Here is a 21,136-nt window from a genome sequence, read left to right as displayed (position 1 = left end):
TTTTTGACCGATTAAGATTAAATTGATCAAATTTGAAATATTATCGAGAATATCATATTATAATATTAGAAAAGGAGAGTATCTAAGCACAACATAATCTTGATAGTGTAACAGCTAATAAATTCAAACATTTCTCTTCTCTAATTATTTATTAAATTTCCATTTTTTTTTTTTGAAGAAAAAAGAAATGTTATTAGGCTGATGAATAAAATTTTGTCGTGTTTGGGCAAAATTATTAAGATATTAAGATTTAGAAAATGATGTATGTCAACTGTTGCAGCACGTGACCATCCGAAATTACATAATTTGTGGTTACCGACACAGTTATGTTCCATTAATTTCAACCCTTTAATTTAATCAATTGCTCCTAATTTTCGATTTCATTCAACATATTGGGAAATAAATTCTTCATGGTTTTGGACATCAAGATGATCGAATGATTAAAAATTCATTTCCAGAGTAAGATTCGACAACACACGTGACCAAGAAAAAAAAAAGAGAAAATGAAAGAAAATTAAAAGATAATAAGTGGGAAAAAGGAAGATAATAATTTCATGCAGTTTGGTGGAATGGTAGACCCACACACACGTGTGAACGTGGTCCAATCCTATACAGAAGGAGCAGAGAGTTTCTTCGAGGTATTTTGTATAGCTCAGGTCAACCACAAGATCATGGAGAAATAAATATAGGAGCCCGGAAGACTATATATAGAGAGAAGAGAGGGATCGAATGTGAAGTGTTTGAACTCTCTCTTAAGCTTCGAGGGACTGTTGATCTGAAAACAAATTCATTCGAGGTACTTTTACCCTTTCTCAGAGGTACACAATCGACAGTGCAGAGAACGGTCAGCTTCGTTGTGATGGTTTCCTCAAATAATTTTCCGTTTAATGGATGAGAGAGAGAGGGAGGAGGCATCAGGCAATGTAGCCAAGAAGCAAAGGCTGATGATTAGATAAGTATCTGAAGGATCTGTGGGTGTGAGTGAGTGAAGAGGATGAGTGGATACGAGCATCTCAAATCATAAGGGAGGGAAGGGAAATGAAAAGAAAAGCACAGGCCTTGTGTAAATGGGACCTTAGAATCTTTGTCCCGACTTGGATTTACAAGGTTATTAATGCACCTTTCAATTTCTATCTCCATGATAATTGAGATCTTAAGATCGTCAAAACTTAGGCTTCCAACAAATCTGTTGTGATATCAAAATATGCAAATCTCTTATGTTTCTCTCACTTTGCCACATCCATAAAATGACTTGAATTGACTCGACTCGACACGGGCTTGTAATAATGGGGGGGTACTGGAGGAGGAATAGTCAAAGAAGGAAAAAGAAACTTTTAGATTTCTCACGTCTCTACGCTCTTAAGGAATAAAATCTAAAACACAAAACAATAACAAGTCCCTATTAGCTAGCTTGCAGTTCACGTGTGGGTTGGCTTCTACTGCCAAATACAACCAAAACAGTGTCTACTTCTTGCCTTGTGGCTTGTGACCACTACACGCACTAACGTTGGGGCGTCTAGATCTACAGCTTCCCTATCCCATCCCACAACCAAGTAAAGAAGACAATCGGTAAAAGGGAAGTGCACAGAGGCCAGATTCAAGTGTACAGATTGGTTCAAAGAGTTGGCAAAATAAAGACTGGTCAAAAAGTAGGAGACGTCAATATCTAAATAACCAAATTTGGATTGAATTCTTGAATCTATTCAGATAAAATAACAGAAAACCATAAAAGGAGATCAATTCGTACACACAACTGAAGTAATGGGGATTTAAGCATTTCCTTTTCCTCGGAAAAAAGTGACTACTTTTTCTATTATATGGTTCATCTCGAACATGTCAGAGAACAATATCAAATGTTTTATGAACAATTCGTCTAGACAGCTGAGTTGCAAGGGATTTCCTCCTAACCAACTGTATGCTAAAAATATCTAAATGAATTCCCCTATATAATAAATTACAACAACGAATGTGTTCATTCAGTGGCATTGTAAGTTGGAAGGATAAACAGATAATGGGATGATGAATGGAGAAAATAAATGATTTACCTTCACTCTTCAGTCTCATGTACAGGCGAGTTTATCGAAAGCTTTCCTCCAAGATGCAAGGCAAGCATGTCATCATAAACCGATGTCAGAAAACAGCCTTGAAGAACACTAGAGAGCTATATATTTCCCAATGGAATTATCGTGGAATTCAAAAAGTGATCCAAATTCTCAATGCAAGTAATGAGAATCGAGGAAAACCTCCGAGATGAGGGTCAACTCTGAACAATTTCTAATACTGGTCATATTTCCATGGTCAAAATCAACTCTGCTCAGTGCACCCACAATGAAGTGTAACTCAAGAGTAGGCTAGTCACTTCCACTGCTGTGTCTATCTGTGCAGAGACAAAAGTAATTTTAAAAAAATTTAGGGCCAAATCTATACAAAATCAATTGGAAAAGACAGAACGCACACTCAGAATCACACACAAACACAGGATCCACAGACCTCCAGATGGTCTCTTCCCTTCCATGGCTTCTTTCTTCTCTTGGCAACTTAAGCATAGAAAAGGACCATCCCAAGCACGCAATTTTCCTCTGTTAGATGAGTCAGCATATATGGAAATACCCTCCCGAGGTTGGATCTCAACTTGGCATACTGCACATACAAACAGCTTAAACATGTTGCAGATAGGATACTTGGCATCTAACCTGCATTTTAGAAGTTCAATTCAGGAGATTATGTACCATAAGACACGTACAGTTTAATATCATTACATAGAAAAGCAACAATAAACTAGAATTGCCCATCTGAATCAACCATCAAAATGTAAGTTAACTTAATTCAACTTCTCTGTTTTTAAAGCACAAACCTTTCTGACAGCATTGCCGATCCTTCCTCGAATAATTCTTCAACGACATCCAACTCATTATTTTCCTTCCCCAAATGAGAAGATGATTCAGAAGATCTTTTGCGGAACATTGACTTAAACATTCCTTTTCCCTGCTTCTTTAGTGGCTGCAAAACAGTGGATGATTTCTCCCTTGGATATATGTCAATCACAATGCATGTAGTATCATCTCGAAGTCCCTTTGAATGTACTGCTTCCTGTAAAGAAAGATGTTCAATTACTTCAAGATCATCATAGCATAATATTAAAGAAAGTTATTGAAGCAGTATAGAACAACAAAAACTAAAAGAATCAACTTGTAACCGCCCATACCTTCACAATCTGTGCAGCAGCAGTTTCTGCTGGCATCCCCCGACTACAATCATAGGCAGTTTCTGCGGATAAAGCATCCCAAACACCATCACTTGATATGATAACCCTACCACCAGTAGAAGATAGCTGCAAGATTAAATTAGACCATGAATTACTTGACTAAAGAATGACATTCCAGATCACAGATTACACAAATATGTTGCAGTTCAATTAAACAACAAAGACGAAAACCCAGAAAACAACTGGTTCACTAACAAAATCTTATCTTCCAAGAGGTGACGAACTAAAAAACATAAATACTTTATGGATAGCTGACAATAAGACCAAATATTCAAGAGTCTGTCCTCTCCTCAAATCCATATGCTGTTACCAACCAAAAGACAAAGTATACATTTACCCTCTTTCCTTCTTCCTTCCTATTTAGTAACTATTTCTCTCCTTCAACGGTTACATTGGCCATTCACTCTCAACACCTGATTAACCTCAGAGACTAATGATTGGTATGTGATTCCCATCTCTAACCAAATCTGCTGGTAGTATTTCCTCTCACATCTCCTGCTACATGTGAACCCGATTGGCAACTTATCATCAGCTAACTTACACCTAAAATTCAACTGCAATTCAATTGGACCATATTACCTAGCTTGGTTAGCAAGACACTGTTGCCATCGCTGTATACGACATTGACTTGATACTTAACAAAGATCGGAGCAGAAGTATAAAAATTTTCGATAATTGCCTATGAGACCAACAATCCAGTTAAATAATGCTCCAATCTCTTCCTCATATAAGAATATAATACATTTTGCTTTTATGGAAATCAAAGGATATTGAAGATTCAAAAACAACGTTCGCATGCAGATCACATGCCAAAACATGGGGAAAGAAACAATAATAATAAATTAAGGAGTCTCCAACTGTGCACAACCATCTGATAAAACAAAAGCAACTATATTTATACTTGGAAAAGTGTTTCAGTGGGCAACAGCCTTATTCTAAATTTCGAAAGCAATACAATTACATAGAAAAGGGATTATTTTGGAGCAAATAAGGATAAGTATAAACTTTAAAATATATAGCACGTAGAAAATCACATCACAAGATAGAAAGCTACCTTAACTTGCTTCACATAGGGAACAGGCACAATAAACTCACCAACATCCATATCACCAATGGATCGCGATAGACACAAGCCACCGGGCCAGCATCTCAATGGACCGATCTAAGATAAACAAACGACATGAAAGTTAAGCATCTGAAAGTCAGTCTTGTAACTCTTAAGTTGAAAATTAAGACTATCTATTAAAATTCTAAGTAAAAAAATCGTACCTCTGCACCACCACCTGTATTCAGTCGGCCTACCTCACCTCCACTAGCAATTATACGTTCTCTCCTATTCAAAAGCATACAAGAATCTTAAGCACAACAATAATAGCTTAAGTGGGTGGTACTAAGTCATGTTAGATTAATGAGTAACAACATACTCTTCTTCATTGCATTCTAGTCTATGATCTGCTGATAAGTAGTAGATGGCACCTTCAGCTGATTCTAAAGTGCAACGGGAATCTCCAACAGAAGCAACAGTGATAACCCATCCCTCAATGATCATGAAGGTGACAGTGGTTCCTGATGTTCGTGCTGGAATAATAACAAATATCAATGCATCAACACCGTAAGCTTTTAAAATGTCCATACCAGAATTGCAACTTCTGGTGCAGGGCATTTATCAGAGAAGTTGTGAGAAATGAGAGGCTGCAATAGGAGCAGCCCATAAACTTATAGTGATCAAGAAGAAAAGGTTATGTCAAATGATTTCGAGACTAATTCTGGGCAAACCAAAATAATAAAAATATGTTTCTTTTCTTTTTTCCTTCCACATAAAGTTGACGATATACAATCTTGAGAGAAGTTTTTGCAACCCTTTCTTTGTACAAAATAAAATGCACTCCAATCCACAATCTTCCTTTTCTAAGGTGAGTGGGAACTTCAAATCAATTTTCAAAATGCGGATTACCCCTAGTGCAGGTAACCAAAAACAGGTAAGATCAGAGATTTGGTTTACACGGGGATATGCTCACCTTTCTCTTGAAAATCTTTGTCCGTCTTCACAAAACCTGCGACCAAGGCCCTTGGTAATGCTGCAATCCATTCATCTCTGTTGAGATCTGGTGGAATAGCAGCTAAAACATTGTTCAACAGATTTTCCTTCGCATAAATAGCAGCAGCAGATCCATTATGTCCATCAAAAAGCTGCAAACATAAGAATTCAATTTTAACTTTAAAATAGAGGTCCAATCCAATGTCGCAAAATTTAACATTCTTATTTGGGAAAAGGATTATAAACAGCATGGATGTAAAAAGTAAACCACGGATTGAAAAGAGCTCATTGACTTTTTCCAGCACATAGAGAACCCACCCCAAAAACCGAATACGTAGAGACTCCATCTCCAACCACTCTCTCGCATTCCATCTTTACCAACGTAAAATCCTCCCCTTTCTTACTCTGACACGCTTGACCATGTACGATTTCCGGTCTCTCAATCTTCTCAATCGCCAATTCACGCTTCAGGAGCACGGAGAGCGAGACCGTATGATGTTCACCCCTTGTGCACATTGTGATTCACGTCCACAAAATGGCGAAACGGCCTTCCGCTAAAAATATGCAGCTCTCAACTCTAAATCGTCATATATAATCGAACAAATCCTGCAAAAAAATCATCAAAAACCTCATGAATCAAACACTAGACATGTACATATACCAACATTGTAGAACACTAAAAAACAAATACAAATTTTGTACAAGAAGTTTAACATCCAAGAAGAAAAACTGCAATTTTTTTAAAAAACAATAATAAATTTCATACTCGAAATCCAATAACAGTTTACCCCAATTCCCCCATCGCAAACAAATTAAGCCTCTCGTTGATCTGGAACAAATTGTTTAAAAAAAGTCGCAATGACAGCATAAACAAATTAAATGCAGATCACCAAGAGTCAGACGATCATCATACCCTAATAACAACATTCCAACGTCCTCAAATGGGAAAACACCCAAGAGAAAATAAAAAGGAAAAAGAAAATAGAAAGAACATCTACAGGCAAGAGGAGACGAAACTCTGGCGATTGATTGATTACAACTACGCCAAGATTGGAAACAATTCCATCATCAATCGAATAGATTTCATCGATCGAGAAACGCGGATCCCGGCGCCCTGCAAAAATTCCATTGCTCTTCCGCGCGCGCGCGAGAGAGAGAGAGAAAGAGAGAAAGGATGTTGGAAAAATAAAAATAAAAAAGCGTAAACGAGGGAGTTTTCAGTTTTGTGTGTTTTAGTCACCATGGCAAATGAAAAATAATATAAAAAAATTAAAAAAATAAATAAAAATGTATTCGTTAATTTGGCGCCCCGAGCCGGTTAGAAGAAGCCGACATAGCTGTCTTTGGCGCTTGCGGCGCCTTGGAAACCGTTGATTCAGCATTTTCCCTCCATTGACTTATTGACTTCCACCTCAGAGAAAGCTTATAGAATAATAAATAGTAATAATAACATGCCACACACGTTTCCGGTTTGGGCCTGTTGTTGGGCCCACCATTGTTATGGGCCCTACTATTATCTTTTTTCCACATTGGATCCGATCCATTTCCAGCCCGTCTTTTTCCTTCTTTATCTCCACGTGGCGCCTTTTTACGTATGTGGAAATTAAATAATTTGTTTATGTCAATTATCACATTGGTTTCTCCGTTTGAATTAGAATGTACCAAATTATTCGGTACTTGTGTTCAACCATCCATGTGTGTCTTGGACATCTAGGCACTCTTTTTGGTGATAAAACTATAGTTAATAATTGAAGGGAAGATGTTCTAAAATAAATAAATTAATGGAGTAAAACAATTTTCTTAAAATTTGGCAACTTAAAAAATGGTAAGACAAAAATTTGTAAATTTCTTTTAATAAATAGGCTAATTTCTAAAAATTTAAAATTTAATATTACTATTTTTTTTTTCTGCGTTTTAAAACTACGAGACTAACGACAACAAAGTCCAAAACAAACCATATTGGCTAAGGCGGACTTTTATTACACAACCTCTACATCTTATCTAAAGAGGAAGGTCCCATGGATAAAATGGAAGAAAAATGGGTTTGAAATGAGATTGTCAGAAAGGAAGAGGAATAGCGTGAGCGTGGTGGATGGATGGGATGTGACAATGGCGGGGTAGGAGTGGGTGAGCTGGAAAAAAACTGAAAGGGGAAATGGAGCCTCGGGGGTAACGCCTCTGGATTGGCTAGTCCCCACACCCCCACATCCTCAGCGACCGCTTTAAGCTGCGGAATTAGCGGCGCCGTTGATTGAAAGACAGACAGACAGACGAACAAACAAACAAACAAGCACCGCGTGAAGAAGAAGAAGAACAACAACAAGAACAACAACAAGAAAATGGCTTCAGCCGAGAAACAGCAACAGCTTAGAGATGGCTTTAGGGTTGTCGTTAGGCCAAAACTCATGAATCCCCATCTCATGCCGCTGTCTTCTTCCTTAAATACCCTACTATTAAATCCCACAGCTGTTAACACCCCACCTTCACTGCCCTTCTTCCTCTTCCAAATTTCCTCTCTCCCCCCAAATGCCAAATTCAATCAACATCATTACCAACTTTGGTAATTGTTACTTACTTACAGCTCTTTATTTCTTACCAGCGCAGCACCATTTCTTGTTAATACTTTATCAAACCCAAGCTCTTTAGCCATGGAACCATTTCTTCTAATCCTTCTTTCAAGCTTCTGGGGTTATAATCCAGTTCTTCTTTCGCCTTCTCGCACGAATATGCCCATTGATGTCTCAGAACACTCACAACCTGCATCAATAACAGAAAATGAATACCAAAGGAGTCAAATTATGTTACTCATCAAAGTTGTCAAACTATTTCATTGTTTCTTATGAAAATGTGGCGTACCGGGGGGCTGATGAGAGGAAGTTTCCCAGTGATCCGAGAGATAAAAACTGAAACCCAACCATATGCTTCGATCAACCACAATGGAATGTTAAACATTGGTCTTCTTGTACCAGTAATGGCTGCAGCTGTGTCAAAAACATCTACAAATGATGCATTTTCTCCTGTTAGAAGATACCTTTCACCTACTCGACCTTTCTGCATTGCTGCAATATGCCCTTCTACCACATCGTCGACATGGCTAAACGAGTACCTATCGCTTCCTTGGCCTATATAACCCGGCAATCGCCAATTGAACCGTTCGATCAGCTGATAAGATAAGAACAACATAATCCCATGACCCATTTTGAAAGAAAGCCAAAGTCAGCCAATGAAGATCAGATGAAGATCAGATGAAAGTGTTTGTTGATTTCATACAAACAAGGAAGTCGGGAAGTTCCATAGATTTCCCCAATTCAGTCTCACAAGGAGCTCTAAAGATAGACAAGAACAAATATCTTTTTACAAAATTAAAACTTGAAAGATTAAGTGATCGGTAGGATAACAGACCATAATGAACAGAAAAGGGTATTGTTCACAGAGAAAGAGAAAAAAGAGCCAAAGAGAGAATTTAACCATTGTTCCATTACGAAGTCGCATAGTCGATAATTTAAAAGTAACCATCTCGATGAAGAAGCGAAGTAACTTACGTGCAAATCGACTATAAACTCTTATTCAAATGTCACATCTATAAACTCTTATTCAAATGTCTGAACTAACTTACGTACAACTCGACTAATCTCTCCATGCAACTTCCAAATTCTAATACAGGTAGTTTCCATGAAAAATTGTACGCTAAATCGTAGGAAGGTAGCCACCATGATTCGAACCTATTTTCTCCAAATCATTATAATCATGACCTTCGTTGACTATTAAGTCGACTCGTGATGGTTTTTCTTTTACAAGTATCTTAGAGTGCATGCGTTTATTAATCGCATATAACTCGTTAACAAAATTCCAAAGTTTCAAGAGCAATCTTTTAAAAGCCGTCACAAAGTCTAAAGATAGGTTGGAAGTAGCTAGAGAACTCATTTGAGTAGTCATTAAATCATCTTTTGTCACCAAAAATGGAGATAAGAATCCAAAAGGAATGAGTGTTTCTCCACTGATTGATCTTTGGTGTTTTGCTTGTTAGGCCGTTACTTACTGGCGTGAACAACTACCATATGAATCTAACAGAATTTATCAGAGAAAAAGCAGTCATTACCATGCGGGCGATGACATTTCCAGCCGTAAGCTTTCCAGAACCATAGATAACTCCGGGATAAACCGGCACTATCGGGACGCCCTCAGATGCAGCTTGCAATGCAATCTTGTCAGCAATAGCCTTTGATTTCTCGTACTCCGTACAAAAGAACTTCTCGTGATGGACCTGGCATCACAATTCCATTCGTTGAAATTTGAAAACATCGATGACGATCAACGCATTTGTTTCTGGATCACAAAAGGAAGAATGAAGAATGATTTTTCTGAAATTTCAAATCCTTGTAGTACCTGGTTTTCATCGGCAACGTATCCATCGGTAGAGCCAAGCGCAAAAAACGACGACGTGTAAATTATCTTCTCGATCGTCTTCGTCTCTGTAACCGCTTGCAACACGTTCTTCAACCCTCGAACGTTGACCTACATAATCAACGCGATAATTCGCTATTACACTCGTTGAAGTTAAGCTATTCGATCCGGAAAAACTAAATGCTGTGGAAATTAACAGCCAGAACGAGAGTGCTAGTGTTTCTTTTACGAAATTTGAAATGAAATCCGATGAGCTCATCCAAAACCTAGAACTCGAAACATTTTCCGCGAACATAATCTTTTTCTCGGTAGCCACGCAGGAATTCGGTCAACAATTAAAAGAAACCTAAAAGATTAAAAAACTGCAAATGCTTACTGAGATGAATTTGGATGGATCAGGAATCCAGGGCTCGACTAGTGCGGCTGCGTGGAATACGATATGGCAGCCGGAGAAAGCATCTAGGAGCGACTGGTAGTCGGTGACATCGCCATAGACGAGCTCAAGAGCGGAAGGATCATGAGGAAGAGATGAGAGGTCACTGGTCGGACGGACCAATGCCCGAACGGAGAAGCCTCGGTTCAACAATGCATGGCACAGCCTTCCGCCCAGATATCCAGACGCCCCAGTTACAAGAACCTTCATACTTTCAACGAAGACAAAGCGACTGAATTTGCAAGATTTGGAAATACCTTACAATGCCCAAGATTATATATTGCTTCATAATCAATTCTCTACACAAATCAGACAAGCTTGAAACGTGAAGGAAGAGAACTTGTGTAATAAGGATCATTTGCCAGTTCTAGAAATTTGGTTCGTAATCACTTTTTACAGAAGTCACTTCTAATAGTTATCCACTATTTTATATTTAAAGCCTTCTAAATGGCAGTTTCTGTAAGACTTTCTAAATTTGAAGGGCTCACATCACAAACTAAGTCTTTTCCTCATTGATATACAAATTTGCAGGGGGGCTACAATGCGGCTCTAGTTTACATTTACATTGTTTTTGCTCCAAACTTTCCCCAAGAGGCAAAGTTTTCGACCAACCAGTGAATTCCTTGTGTCTGTATTTATGCCATGGGCCATTCTCTCTGCGCATTTGATGGCAACAAATGAGTTTCAGCTTGGCTTTCTGGCGATGAATGGCTATAGTCTCGACCGACGCATCAGTTTGATGGGATTGAATGAGGTATGTCGCCTTGTGTGTGCACGCAGGACACCATTTGAAGAACTTGATGATTCAATGTCCCAATCCTCGACGTTCTTTGGAACACAAACATCGTAAAGGATTTGACCATTAGCTTCATGGGGAACGGTCCTTGGCGAATTAGATAGCCGCATAGCTCCTTCCATGTCTTCGTCGTGCTTGGATCCAATGCCCCTGTAGTCAAAGCCATCTATCATGCTGGAGAAGAAAAGGTGGTTGCTTGGAGCAAGAGCAGGCTCCTGAAAACTACTTGATGGAGATGCAGCTTTTCTAACGTCGGGTGTTGGATTGCAAGAGTCACAGTTCATTTTATCTACTGCAGCTACTTCATCAGGTCTAGTTCTTTGACAGTAAACTCCAGCGGCCTTATTTAGCAACTCTGTGACAGCAGCTCTATATTCAACTGGAAAATGCAGAAAATGCCCTGCAATATGCAAACAACACAGCACAAGGTTTCAAAGCCTGTTCAATTCATAGGATAAACATTTGAAGAACTCAAAATACATGGTAAAAGAGAGAATTCTTGGCTAAAAACAATTCAATGATCATGTCAAGCCACTTGTTTACTAAGACAGACAACGTACGTGCCTCCAATCATGAAAGAGCAAGAGAAAACGACGCAATAGTAACGTCCATGCATACAGAAAGCAAGATTTTTAGAACAGACCTACATGTGGGGAGCCATTCCATTTGATTAATTTAACATCTCTCCCGAGGTCTTCTAGTCGTTGAGCAAAATTGAAGATCGTCTGATAGGGAGCAAGATCATCCTCTTCCGAGCACAAAATAAGATAAGGAGCTTTCATACTCTACATTTAAGTACATTGTTAGGTGAATGAAGAATCTTGCAGATTTGGAAAGAATTGAAACCAGTAAATGTCAAATTGCTTACGACTGAGGCATAAAGAGTTTGCCAATATTCCGCACGGTGTGATTCGAATCTGTTGAGGAAGAGCGTATCAAGACCAGAAGCAATGCTGTGTGCTGCCCATGACACTATTCTTGGTGGCTGGGATGCTTTCAGCACAGTTGGATGAAGCAAAAATCGAGTTCCTAAGTCACTAGTAAAATCAACTGGACTCGAATCATAAATGTAGCCAGCAATACAGTCCCTGACCACTTGATAATCATCCTATAGCCAAATTGAAAAACTTTAGGGAAAACCATAAGGGTTCCTCTTATGATAATATATTTATAAACATTAGCAAAAAACGATGTTTACCAAGCTATATCGCCGTGGTTCATGGTATCCCTCAATTATCTGCCATGAGATGAGGAGCAAAGGTGAGCAAAAAAATTGATTGTCCTTAATAGGATTCTACTTTGTGGATTGAGTGACAAAGCTTACCTGAAGAACCTTATACATGCATGCTTTAGGCCCACCAGAAAATGATGCAAATACTATAGGGCATCTCTTGATCTTTAGCTCCTGAAAGTATATGTCAGCCGTTAATGTATTTAGTTAGCTTAAACTTAAACATCTATCTTAATTTTGCACTTCAAAATGCACTATAACACTAACCTCGACTAGTACTTTAAGAATTTCAAACGCCAGAGATGCAGCCTTATCAGGGAAGAACCTGCTCCAAATGTTCATCAAATTTAGACAAACAAAAATCACTGTAGTCTATTATACAAGCTTAAGGCTACTGTTTTCCAGCCAAACGCCATTTCAAGGGAAAAGAAATCAGAGATAGAACAAAACCCCCGATTTCAAAACTTCATAGCCATATGAATCTGCGCATTATTATCTTCAAACTTTCAGCCAACAAAGAAAGTAAATCGCGAATCCCAGTTTCCTATTAGAATCAAGGACCTCCCCAATGAACATTACAACAGATGCAGGTTGAATTTGAAGACTAGCCGCTAGAAATATCGAGAAACTGGTAAAATAGGGAGATGGGAGATTTGGCTATCTTGGAGCGATTCAAACACAGTTATATCAAAATCGACTTTGCAGTGACAAAACAGAGCAAGGAAAAACAAGTAAATTCGGAGGTTGAACTTACATATTGAGGAATTCGGAATGGCAAACGAGAGAATTCCAACCGAGAGAAGAATACATATCCACATATCTTTTCAAGTGCCTCTCCTGACTAGACATCCACGCGAACGCCACTACAATCCCTTCGACTCTCCCGACTCGCTCTCTTCTTCCCCAATAATACCTCCCACCGAATCCCCACATCTTTCTCCTCCTCTTCTCCTTGAATCCAAAACCCTGCAAATCTTGAAGAACTGGCCACTCAGTTTGTCGGCGTCTTGAAGCTTTTTCCCGCAAAATATCGGGAGGTTGGAGACGATTTTAATGGAGAAATTGGAGAATTTACGGACTGAAAAGAGAATTGTAATCTCGAGTGCTTGTATCTTTCTTTCTTTCCTTCCTTTTTGTTGATTTTGTTTTGAAATTAAACCTTTTAACGATAAAAAATCAACGTCAACGGGTCACGACCCCACGATGCTGAGTCTCGCCGAAGAAATCGTGCCACGTCATCTCCTCGATTAAAAATTCTGCCACTGCCACGAAAATATTTGAACATGGGGTTATTTATGTAACACTTCCCGTAGTTTTTAACTTATTTGCTACTCCACGTCATATTTTTGTTTTACTCAATAATAAAATCAATTTGATTGTACTTTTATTATTTTTCAATTAAAAAAATAAAAAATTGAATCATCTATCCATTTAACTTCTGTACTTTTTACCTAATAAATTTATAAACATTAAAAAGTATTTAAATTAGGGACATTAAATATAAAATTAAATATTTTAAAGACATAATAAACATTTATTACTAAGTTCAATTGATTTTTTTTAATTCAATAACTTTATTGATATATGCTTAATTGGTTGAATTATATTTGTTTATTATACATCAAATGTAATAGAGATTATTCATAAAAGAACTCGGAATTAAATTGATTAATATATAAGCATATAATGATTTAGACGGTCACCATGTTTTTAAAAAGTTCTACACGTATTATTGTAAATTTAATATACTCAAATTACTTCGATTTAGAAACTAAAATAACTTGAATGTGGTTCTACTAATCCATTCGAACAGTTTAAGTTCGACTGATTAATTGTTTAATTTTGTAAAAATTTAGCTATATCGACTCCAACATTATACGTCAACCTTATTTTAATTAGAAAGAATTTATCACCTATTTTTATTATTAAAAAAACATTATTATAATTTGTATTTATTAAATAAAAACATTTAATATTTTTGTCTCGAAAAAAAAAAATGAAAGTCTGACGTTGAATGACTGAAATGCCCCTTACGCCGGCTCCGTTATCGTCTTCCGTCAGTCGTTAACTTCGGATGACCGCCACTTAGAAAGCGACAGGTCGGATTCAGATAAGACCCTGTTACCATTTCTTTTTTCCACGTCACGTACAGTTCGTGTTCGGCCATAATTCTTTTTTATTTATTTTCGGGTTTTGTATTACTATTATTGCCTTTTATATTCCTTTATCCTAATTTGTCGTTCATATGAATTATGTGACAGTCGTGTCCACCAATTGGGCCGTGCTCTCGTGCACAGCAGTCCACGGCAACCCAATACATCTTTTTTTTTTTTTTTTTTTTTTTTTATAATATCGACTATTAATATAAAAAAATCAATGTCGTTTTAAATTTGTTATTTACTTTAAACTGTTGTTATAATCATTATATTTAATAAATTTTATTTAAGTATTGTAATTTAGATGTGAGATATAAATTATATTGTTTCTAAACTTAATCTGTCAATTAATTTACTAAATAAAAAATGAATTCATACATATTTAGTCACAAAATTTAAAAATGAGATAATATTTAGATAATTATATACTTAATGTCGGAGAAGTTCAAAGTTAAAAGAACTTATTTAATTTTTTCTAAGTTGAAAGATATATTAGAAATGGGCAGTTTTCTTGAAAGTTCAAAATCCTCGCCGCCATGGATAAAAATTTAGAGAAATCCTCTTCAACGACGTAGTTGATCGGATTCAGATTCAAGTTCGAGACCTCGAGGAAATCAGCTGCTCTCCGGTGAAGCGACAAGGTGCCTTTTCTTTCCCATACTTCTTTCTTCTTGAGATGATACAAGAGATTTTGCATTTGCGGCGCGATTAGAACTATGAGTTTAAGGAGCGATTTGATTCATGTACTTCGCGGTTAATTTCTAAAACTGAATCGATTTCTAGAGCTGCTTTCGCGACTGCATTTTTTTTTTTTTTTTTTTTGTTAATATGGCGGTTTGTTTTCATTGATGCGCGTTTTCTTGGATGCTGTTTTCGTTGTTATGCAATGCCCTAAGTCGTTGAGTTTTCGAATCGATACGGAATTTCGCAGGATCCGGAGGATCGGATTGGACGTATCGTTTTCAAAGAAATCCTGATTTCTAGCTGAATTTGGGCGCCATAGACTTCTAATCTATCGATACAATTTGGTATCAGTTTGAGGGGCTGCAAGGTGTTTGTGAAAATGCCTCAACGAGATTGGCATAAGAATCCGAAAGGAAAAGAGAATATGAGTTCTGGAGGAGGAATCGCCGCTTGGAATGTGTTTGACAATGTGAAGACCACAACGAAGACGCCTGAAGCTCTAATCGCGGAGATCAATACTGCAATTGCTAATCTCGAATATGCTCGATCAACCGCCTTCTTAGAATCTCCAATTTCTCCCTCTCCACAAGATAGGAGCTCTGGTGCGAGCTCAAGTACTCAGTATGATGCACGAATTGCGGATGAAGCGTACAAGGCAGGGTGTGCGGCATTGGCTGTTGGTAAACTCGATGAGGCTCTTCATTCGTTGAATGTCTCTCTTTCGAAATGCCCGCCTGAGAAATCCTCTGCTGTTGCTAAGCTTCAATCTCTCATCTCTTTGACGTCTCAGCAACTTCAGATCAGATCTTCCAATTGTCATGAAATTTCAGAAGATTGAGCACCCTTGATCTCTTCCCCCAAAAATTTTCATCTGGGAGCTGAATCCCTCTCGTTCCTCGATCATGTTTGTTTGTGTGAAATAGGCTAAATTTATGATTTGGTGGTTGTTTAAGACGCGTCAATGTATATTAAGAGAAGAGTAGGCCATTAATGCATGGACCATCAGAATTAATCAATGATAGATATTGACAGGTACAAGCGTTTTGTTCCACTTATTCATGCTGATCCTCTTCATTTTCCTTTTCCATCTAATCTTATCCTTCTTTTATCTCTGAAAATCCCACATGGTTGCACCGGATTCCAATAACCCAGAGCTGGAGCTGGAGCTGGAGCTTCTCCCTTACCTTCGAGTCTATAAAAATGGCGTCGTCGAGAGGCTTGTCGGGACACGAGTCACTCCGCCGGGGCTTGATTCTCTAACTGGAGTTGACTCCAAAGACATTACTATTGTCCCCGAAACCGGCATCACAGCTCGGCTTTACCGACCAACTGCCGTCGAACCTCCCCGTAAACTTCCCTTGGTTGTTTACTTCCACGGCGGTGCGTTTCTCATAACCTCCAGTGCTGAACCTATCTACCACAACAACTGTCTCATCCCGCTCGCCGCAGCGACCGAAAGCGTCGTCCTTTCGGTTAACTACAGATTAGCGCCGGAGCACCCTCTCCCCGCCGCTTACGAAGATTCGTGGGCCGCGCTGCAGTGGGTTGCCGAACAGTCCAAGACCTCCGGGGACGAGGCCGGGCAAGAGCCTTGGCTTAAACAGCTAGTCGACTTTGAGAAGGTATTGTTAACTCAAATCACTCGTGGGACTCAACACATTTCTTTTACACTAACTTTTGTTTATCTGTGTTCTCGCATCTTTAAAGGGCTTAGCTTAGGGATGACCAAAATAAGTTCTAAAACAGAAGTATTTAAAAAAAAATTCCATAATCTTAAATTAGTTTGAAAAATTCTCAAATATTTTTTTTTTAATATGAAAAGTATCATAATTTAAACACTTTTTTTAAGATATTCCAAACACAAGATCGTTCCATTTAACGTTGTCTAAATTTCCATTAAACGGAAAAATTCAAGCTTGTACAAAAGATTGTCCTTGCGACTACTAAACCCAAAAAAATCTATATGTTCATATGTGGTTTAGAAATTAACTTTAAGTATGTAAATTATTACATTTATTCCCGAACTTATTTATTTAAGAATATAGGTAAATTAAATAAATAGCTCTAACAATTTATCTATATTCTTTTGAACAGGTGTTCTTGTTAGGTGACAGTGCCGGAGGAAACATCGCACACCACATGGCCCTACGAGCCCAAAACTCCAATCTTGCTGGGAAATTCAAAATTCGCGGAATCGCTCTAATTCAACCTTACTTCTGGGGCGAGGAACCCATCGGCTCAGAGATCACCGAGCCTGAGAAAAAGGCTCTAGTGGACAGTTGGTGGAATTTCGTGTGCCCATCTGACAGAGGAAACGACGATTTATTAATCAACCCGTTCGCCGACGGATCTCCGTCGGTCGAGGGCCTCGTGGGCGAGAAGGTGGTGGTAATAGTTGCGGAGAAAGACATACTGAGGGACAGAGGGATGATTTACTATGAAAATCTGGCGAAGAGCAACTGGAAAGGGAAGGTCGACATTTTTGAGACGGAAGGAGAGGATCATGCTTTCCATCTCCTCGATCCAACTTCCGAGAAAGCTAAGAGACTTGTAAATCGTTTGGCTTTGTTTGTAAATGAAGACTGAGCGTTGATAATGGAAGTCCAAAATTTGAATTCATGGCGGATTTACTGTTAGGTGAAAGAATTCAAATCTCTAATTGATAAAAAATTCACGACATTCATTCTAACATTCTGAATCACCAAAAGCTGTCCTGTAAAACACGAAACCACCTCTAGTCCAGAATATTGAGGTCACATTATGATTCAAAGGAACCCCCTTTACAGAACTTCTCAAATTATCCTTCATCCTAAGATCCAATAAAATATCCAAATAAAAGCTAGACGGGTTCGTAGCTATGGAAGAGTTCGAACACCATTTTGCTTGATTAACAGTTCATAGAGCTCACAACTACTTCCTGCAGGGGAAGTGCCATTCTTTAACGAACATAGTTCGATTAAAACACAACCGTGTCGAGCATCGTTCCTAATGTTTGTATGATGTTTGATGACATCAAATTGGAGACATGTTCTTCCAGGTGCTTCTTAGCATCTTGTCTTCCCACATTTGCAATTGCAAGTTTCTCTGGTGGCAACTCATCTTCCTCCTGCACCGCCTTGTTGTACTTAATAGCCAAGTTCAGCATTTCCTGCATGGTATACACCAGAACCATAAATCACGAACATATATGCACAAGGAAATCTACCCACAGCTGTGTGCAATTTTACGGCGGTGAAAAGTGAATTGACAAGATATTCTCACGACCCTTTTTTTATTAGATGAGAGCGTACGCTGTCAAAATTAACTTTAGTGATTGACATAAGTACAAATAGAGTGCAATTGAATTGTTTGGCAATGCAGGAAACTAAATTTATTTAATGTTGCAAGTAGAGACGCAACCTTTAGAAGGTTAAAAAACATTTGCTTACCTGGACTGTCTGCTCATTAGTTTTCGAGTGTGTGTCAAATCGTCGAAGTGTTAGCCCATCAGTCCATTTCTTCTTGTGAAGATTAAGCAACATCTTCTCTTCAAGCTCATTCTTCCTATAGTTAATAGCTATGGAGTAATAATGGCGATTCAATCCGTGGATTAATGCCTGAAAAGGATGGAACAATAAAAGTCAATAGATTGAAAGCTTGAATGATTTAATTGTATTTTTCTCAACACTCACTTGAATAGATGGTTTATTAAGATGGCCGAGGTTTGATGTTGTCTGTCGTGGTTCTTGGCCAAGCATCATTGTCTGGGGATTAATTAATCGAAAGGCATCGATAACCACCTTCCCCTTGACACTTTGGATTGGATCCACAACTACGGCAACAGCTCGCTGATTAAGAGCTTCAAAACTCTACCAATGATAATGGTAATGAAAATGAGTGCATTTCACATTTTAGTCTAAATTGCAAATAATTTAGCAAATCGCTCAAGTCAAGCTAAACAGACAACTTTTTTTTTTTTTCAGCTGGAATACAAAATAACAAAAACCCTGATAAATAAGAATACATTACACAATAAAAAGAAAAGAAATTGTCCCTCTAGAAAGATTAAACGATAAGATAATAACAATAATGCAAAATGGAGGCTTTTTTAGAACCACAAACCTGTTGAGTATTGATGTCGACACCGGAGAGCCAACATCCAAATCCAGGATGAGAGTGATACCATCCTACAACCATCTCAGGGCTGAAGACAAATAATCAGATAGTTAAAGGAAAAGGGCGGCAGAAGATATAAGTTAATAATGAGTTCAATACGAGTTCCATATGCTAAGCTGGGCTGAAGTGACTGTTCAACTGAAGCAATAATAGTTAAAAAATAAAAAATAAAAATACTACTGCATTTACGCCATGTTACCTTATTGGGAAGTGAATGTGATGAAATCAGAATAAAACTAGGAGGGAATGGGAATAATAAAAAATTACTATTCACTCCTAGTGGCTAATCTTGACTGCAAGTGAAATCAGATTCAAATTCATACTCTTTAACAAGACGGTTAAGGCTTTTGAATCAATAGCTTGCTTCCTCTCTTCATTTATTTTTCATTTAAAGTCATTTCTAATTTGGAATAAGATTAAGATAACATTTGGATATCAATATAAGCTTACAGGTCAGATGCAATGTACTACTACAGCCACTTGAAATGAAAAGAAAAATTATAACAAAGCTATATCTTGGTGTAAACTATCTAATATTTTTACTTCCTATAGTTATACCTCCCTCATTGCAAATTGGGAAGGTCTTTTGTAAACATCATGGATTATACATCCCTCTTGTAAATTTCACTCATCAATGAAATTGTCTCTTATCAAAAAAAAAAAAAAAAAGAATAATGGGGAACTATTCAAGCGAAACAAGGGGCACAACCAAAAAAGAAAGAATTAGAGAGTGTTGCTCCAAGGAAACGGGAATGGTATTGAAGTTAAAAATGAACTGAGCCCACATTCAGGAATTCATTCCCTAATAGAAGTAAAGTGTTGGAATCAGAATGAGACATGATTCTGATGCAGGACAAATGCACTTAATTGTATAAATAGGAAAGAAAATTGCAGGACAGCCAACTAAACTCCCTCCAAAGTGGATATGCAGATTGTTCAACTGAGCAATTCACATCAATAGATCTTCTTATTGGCCTATTGTTCAACCATCTCAAGATCCTATAAACATTCATTAGCATAATCTTCAATGAAATTTAAGTAAGCCTATGTAAGTTTTATGCTAGCATCAGATCTCAAACAACTGAACGTTTTTTCAAAAACCAAACTTGCACAGGACAGCACAAGGCGTCCCAGACACCACAGGCAGCAAGCATCGACATACAAATAAAAGGGAGCATTTTGGCAGGATCTAAAATTTCATTTTCAGCAACTTAATCTATAAGATCTTCTCTCCAGCAATGATAGTGATTAGAAATCCGAATCAATATTCACAGACATTCCAAAGTAAAGAAAACTACCGTCCAGTTTGTTTAAGCATGTCGAGCATATTGGTCTGGAATACATGATCAACAGCTTCAACACTAACACCAGTACCACTTTGCGGCATAGCAAATACATCGACCACACGCACGGTGTACTCATCAACAAATTCCCCCAACATCAGACCCATCACCTCCATGGGAACCCCAGCTCTTCCTATCATGCACATTGCAGCAGAAAAATCAATATGAAAACTTCACGATCTTAATTACCACTAACTCAAAATACACCGAACATCCTAAACCTAAAACCAAGAGTCCAAATTCGTTGATTATATAGAAGGGCAGAGTCGATGGAACCCTAAACGGTAACTTAGTAAACGATTGTCAACAAAACCGAAAGAATAAGATCCAAACAAATAAAAAAAAGTGAAATTTTCATTTCGAATAGTACCATGTTTGAGCATCTTCAGAAGAGCGAGCGAGGAGATGTAGACCTGCTCCGACGAATCCAGAGTGGGCGAGTCTGGCGGCGGGTGCCCCAGTGAACCTCCGGCGCCGGCGAACATTCTCTGCAATCGCTCCATTCCTAAAGTTCTCCCTCAGCGTCGATCTTCCCGTCAGATGGATAAGCAAGACTCGAACTTTTCTTTCGCAGCAAGACTCGAACTTTTCTTTCGCAGCAAGACTTCCCTCGTCCAGTTCTTAAAAATGG

At 38.1% G+C, this 21,136-nt stretch overlaps 6 protein-coding genes across 7 annotated transcripts; 2 read left to right on the top strand and 4 right to left on the bottom strand.

The window, feature by feature from the left end:
* Window positions 1–1,768: 1,768 nt before the first annotated feature.
* Window positions 1,769–6,678, bottom strand: LOC111789194 (putative protein phosphatase 2C 12). The gene is made up of 10 exons (XM_023669884.2): window positions 6,302–6,678; window positions 5,622–5,909; window positions 5,284–5,455; window positions 4,690–4,843; window positions 4,535–4,598; window positions 4,320–4,427; window positions 3,206–3,331; window positions 2,855–3,090; window positions 2,491–2,693; window positions 1,769–2,377 (listed from the first exon to the last, which is right to left on the bottom strand). The coding sequence occupies exons 2-10, from the start codon at window positions 5,817–5,819 to the stop codon at window positions 2,352–2,354; spliced, it is 1,287 nt and encodes a 428-aa protein (XP_023525652.2). The 5' UTR covers window positions 5,820–5,909; window positions 6,302–6,678; the 3' UTR covers window positions 1,769–2,351.
* A 568-nt stretch (window positions 6,679–7,246) lies between these two features.
* FLDH (NAD(P)-binding Rossmann-fold superfamily protein) lies at window positions 7,247–10,488 on the bottom strand. Its single transcript, XM_023669807.2, has 5 exons — window positions 10,084–10,488; window positions 9,690–9,818; window positions 9,403–9,567; window positions 8,160–8,465; window positions 7,247–8,060 (listed from the first exon to the last, which is right to left on the bottom strand). The coding sequence occupies exons 1-5, from the start codon at window positions 10,348–10,350 to the stop codon at window positions 7,920–7,922; spliced, it is 1,008 nt and encodes a 335-aa protein (XP_023525575.1). The 5' UTR covers window positions 10,351–10,488; the 3' UTR covers window positions 7,247–7,919.
* On the bottom strand, window positions 10,467–13,307 carry LOC111789146 (uncharacterized). Its single transcript, XM_023669805.2, has 7 exons — window positions 12,922–13,307; window positions 12,435–12,492; window positions 12,261–12,341; window positions 12,135–12,173; window positions 11,805–12,044; window positions 11,580–11,721; window positions 10,467–11,336 (listed from the first exon to the last, which is right to left on the bottom strand). The coding sequence occupies exons 1-7, from the start codon at window positions 13,098–13,100 to the stop codon at window positions 10,852–10,854; spliced, it is 1,224 nt and encodes a 407-aa protein (XP_023525573.2). The 5' UTR covers window positions 13,101–13,307; the 3' UTR covers window positions 10,467–10,851.
* Window positions 13,308–14,772: 1,465 nt separating this feature from the next.
* LOC147793351 (uncharacterized) lies at window positions 14,773–16,297 on the top strand. 2 transcript variants are annotated; one of them, XR_015419943.1, is made up of 3 exons: window positions 14,773–14,964; window positions 15,255–16,039; window positions 16,160–16,297. XR_015419943.1 is itself a non-coding variant. In XM_087121568.1 (2 exons), exon 2 carries the CDS (start codon window positions 15,387–15,389, stop codon window positions 15,843–15,845), a length of 459 nt encoding a protein of 152 aa, XP_086977694.1. In that variant the 5' UTR covers window positions 14,773–14,964; window positions 15,255–15,386; the 3' UTR covers window positions 15,846–16,045. The 2 variants fall into 2 exon arrangements, 1 of the variants encoding a protein (XP_086977694.1); XM_087121568.1 differs by lacking the exon at window positions 16,160–16,297 and having other exon boundaries at window positions 15,255–16,045.
* LOC111789144 (alpha/beta-Hydrolases superfamily protein) lies at window positions 16,048–17,626 on the top strand. The gene is made up of 2 exons (XM_023669803.2): window positions 16,048–16,629; window positions 17,102–17,626. The coding sequence occupies exons 1-2, from the start codon at window positions 16,132–16,134 to the stop codon at window positions 17,591–17,593; spliced, it is 990 nt and encodes a 329-aa protein (XP_023525571.1). The 5' UTR covers window positions 16,048–16,131; the 3' UTR covers window positions 17,594–17,626.
* Window positions 17,627–17,666: 40 nt separating this feature from the next.
* On the bottom strand, window positions 17,667–21,102 carry LOC111789145 (26S proteasome non-ATPase regulatory subunit 14 homolog). Its single transcript, XM_023669804.2, has 6 exons — window positions 20,876–21,102; window positions 20,461–20,638; window positions 19,109–19,190; window positions 18,679–18,855; window positions 18,436–18,603; window positions 17,667–18,155 (listed from the first exon to the last, which is right to left on the bottom strand). The coding sequence occupies exons 1-6, from the start codon at window positions 21,006–21,008 to the stop codon at window positions 17,964–17,966; spliced, it is 930 nt and encodes a 309-aa protein (XP_023525572.1). The 5' UTR covers window positions 21,009–21,102; the 3' UTR covers window positions 17,667–17,963.
* Window positions 21,103–21,136: the final 34 nt, after the last annotated feature.

This window comes from Cucurbita pepo, chromosome 2, assembly GCF_057944985.1.
Source record: "Cucurbita pepo subsp. pepo isolate OVF chromosome 2, ASM5794498v1, whole genome shotgun sequence".
NCBI classification, from domain to species: domain Eukaryota; kingdom Viridiplantae; phylum Streptophyta; class Magnoliopsida; order Cucurbitales; family Cucurbitaceae; genus Cucurbita; species Cucurbita pepo.
The sequence above is the reverse complement of the archived record's forward strand: the minus strand, read 5'-3'. Positions and strand labels throughout refer to the sequence as shown.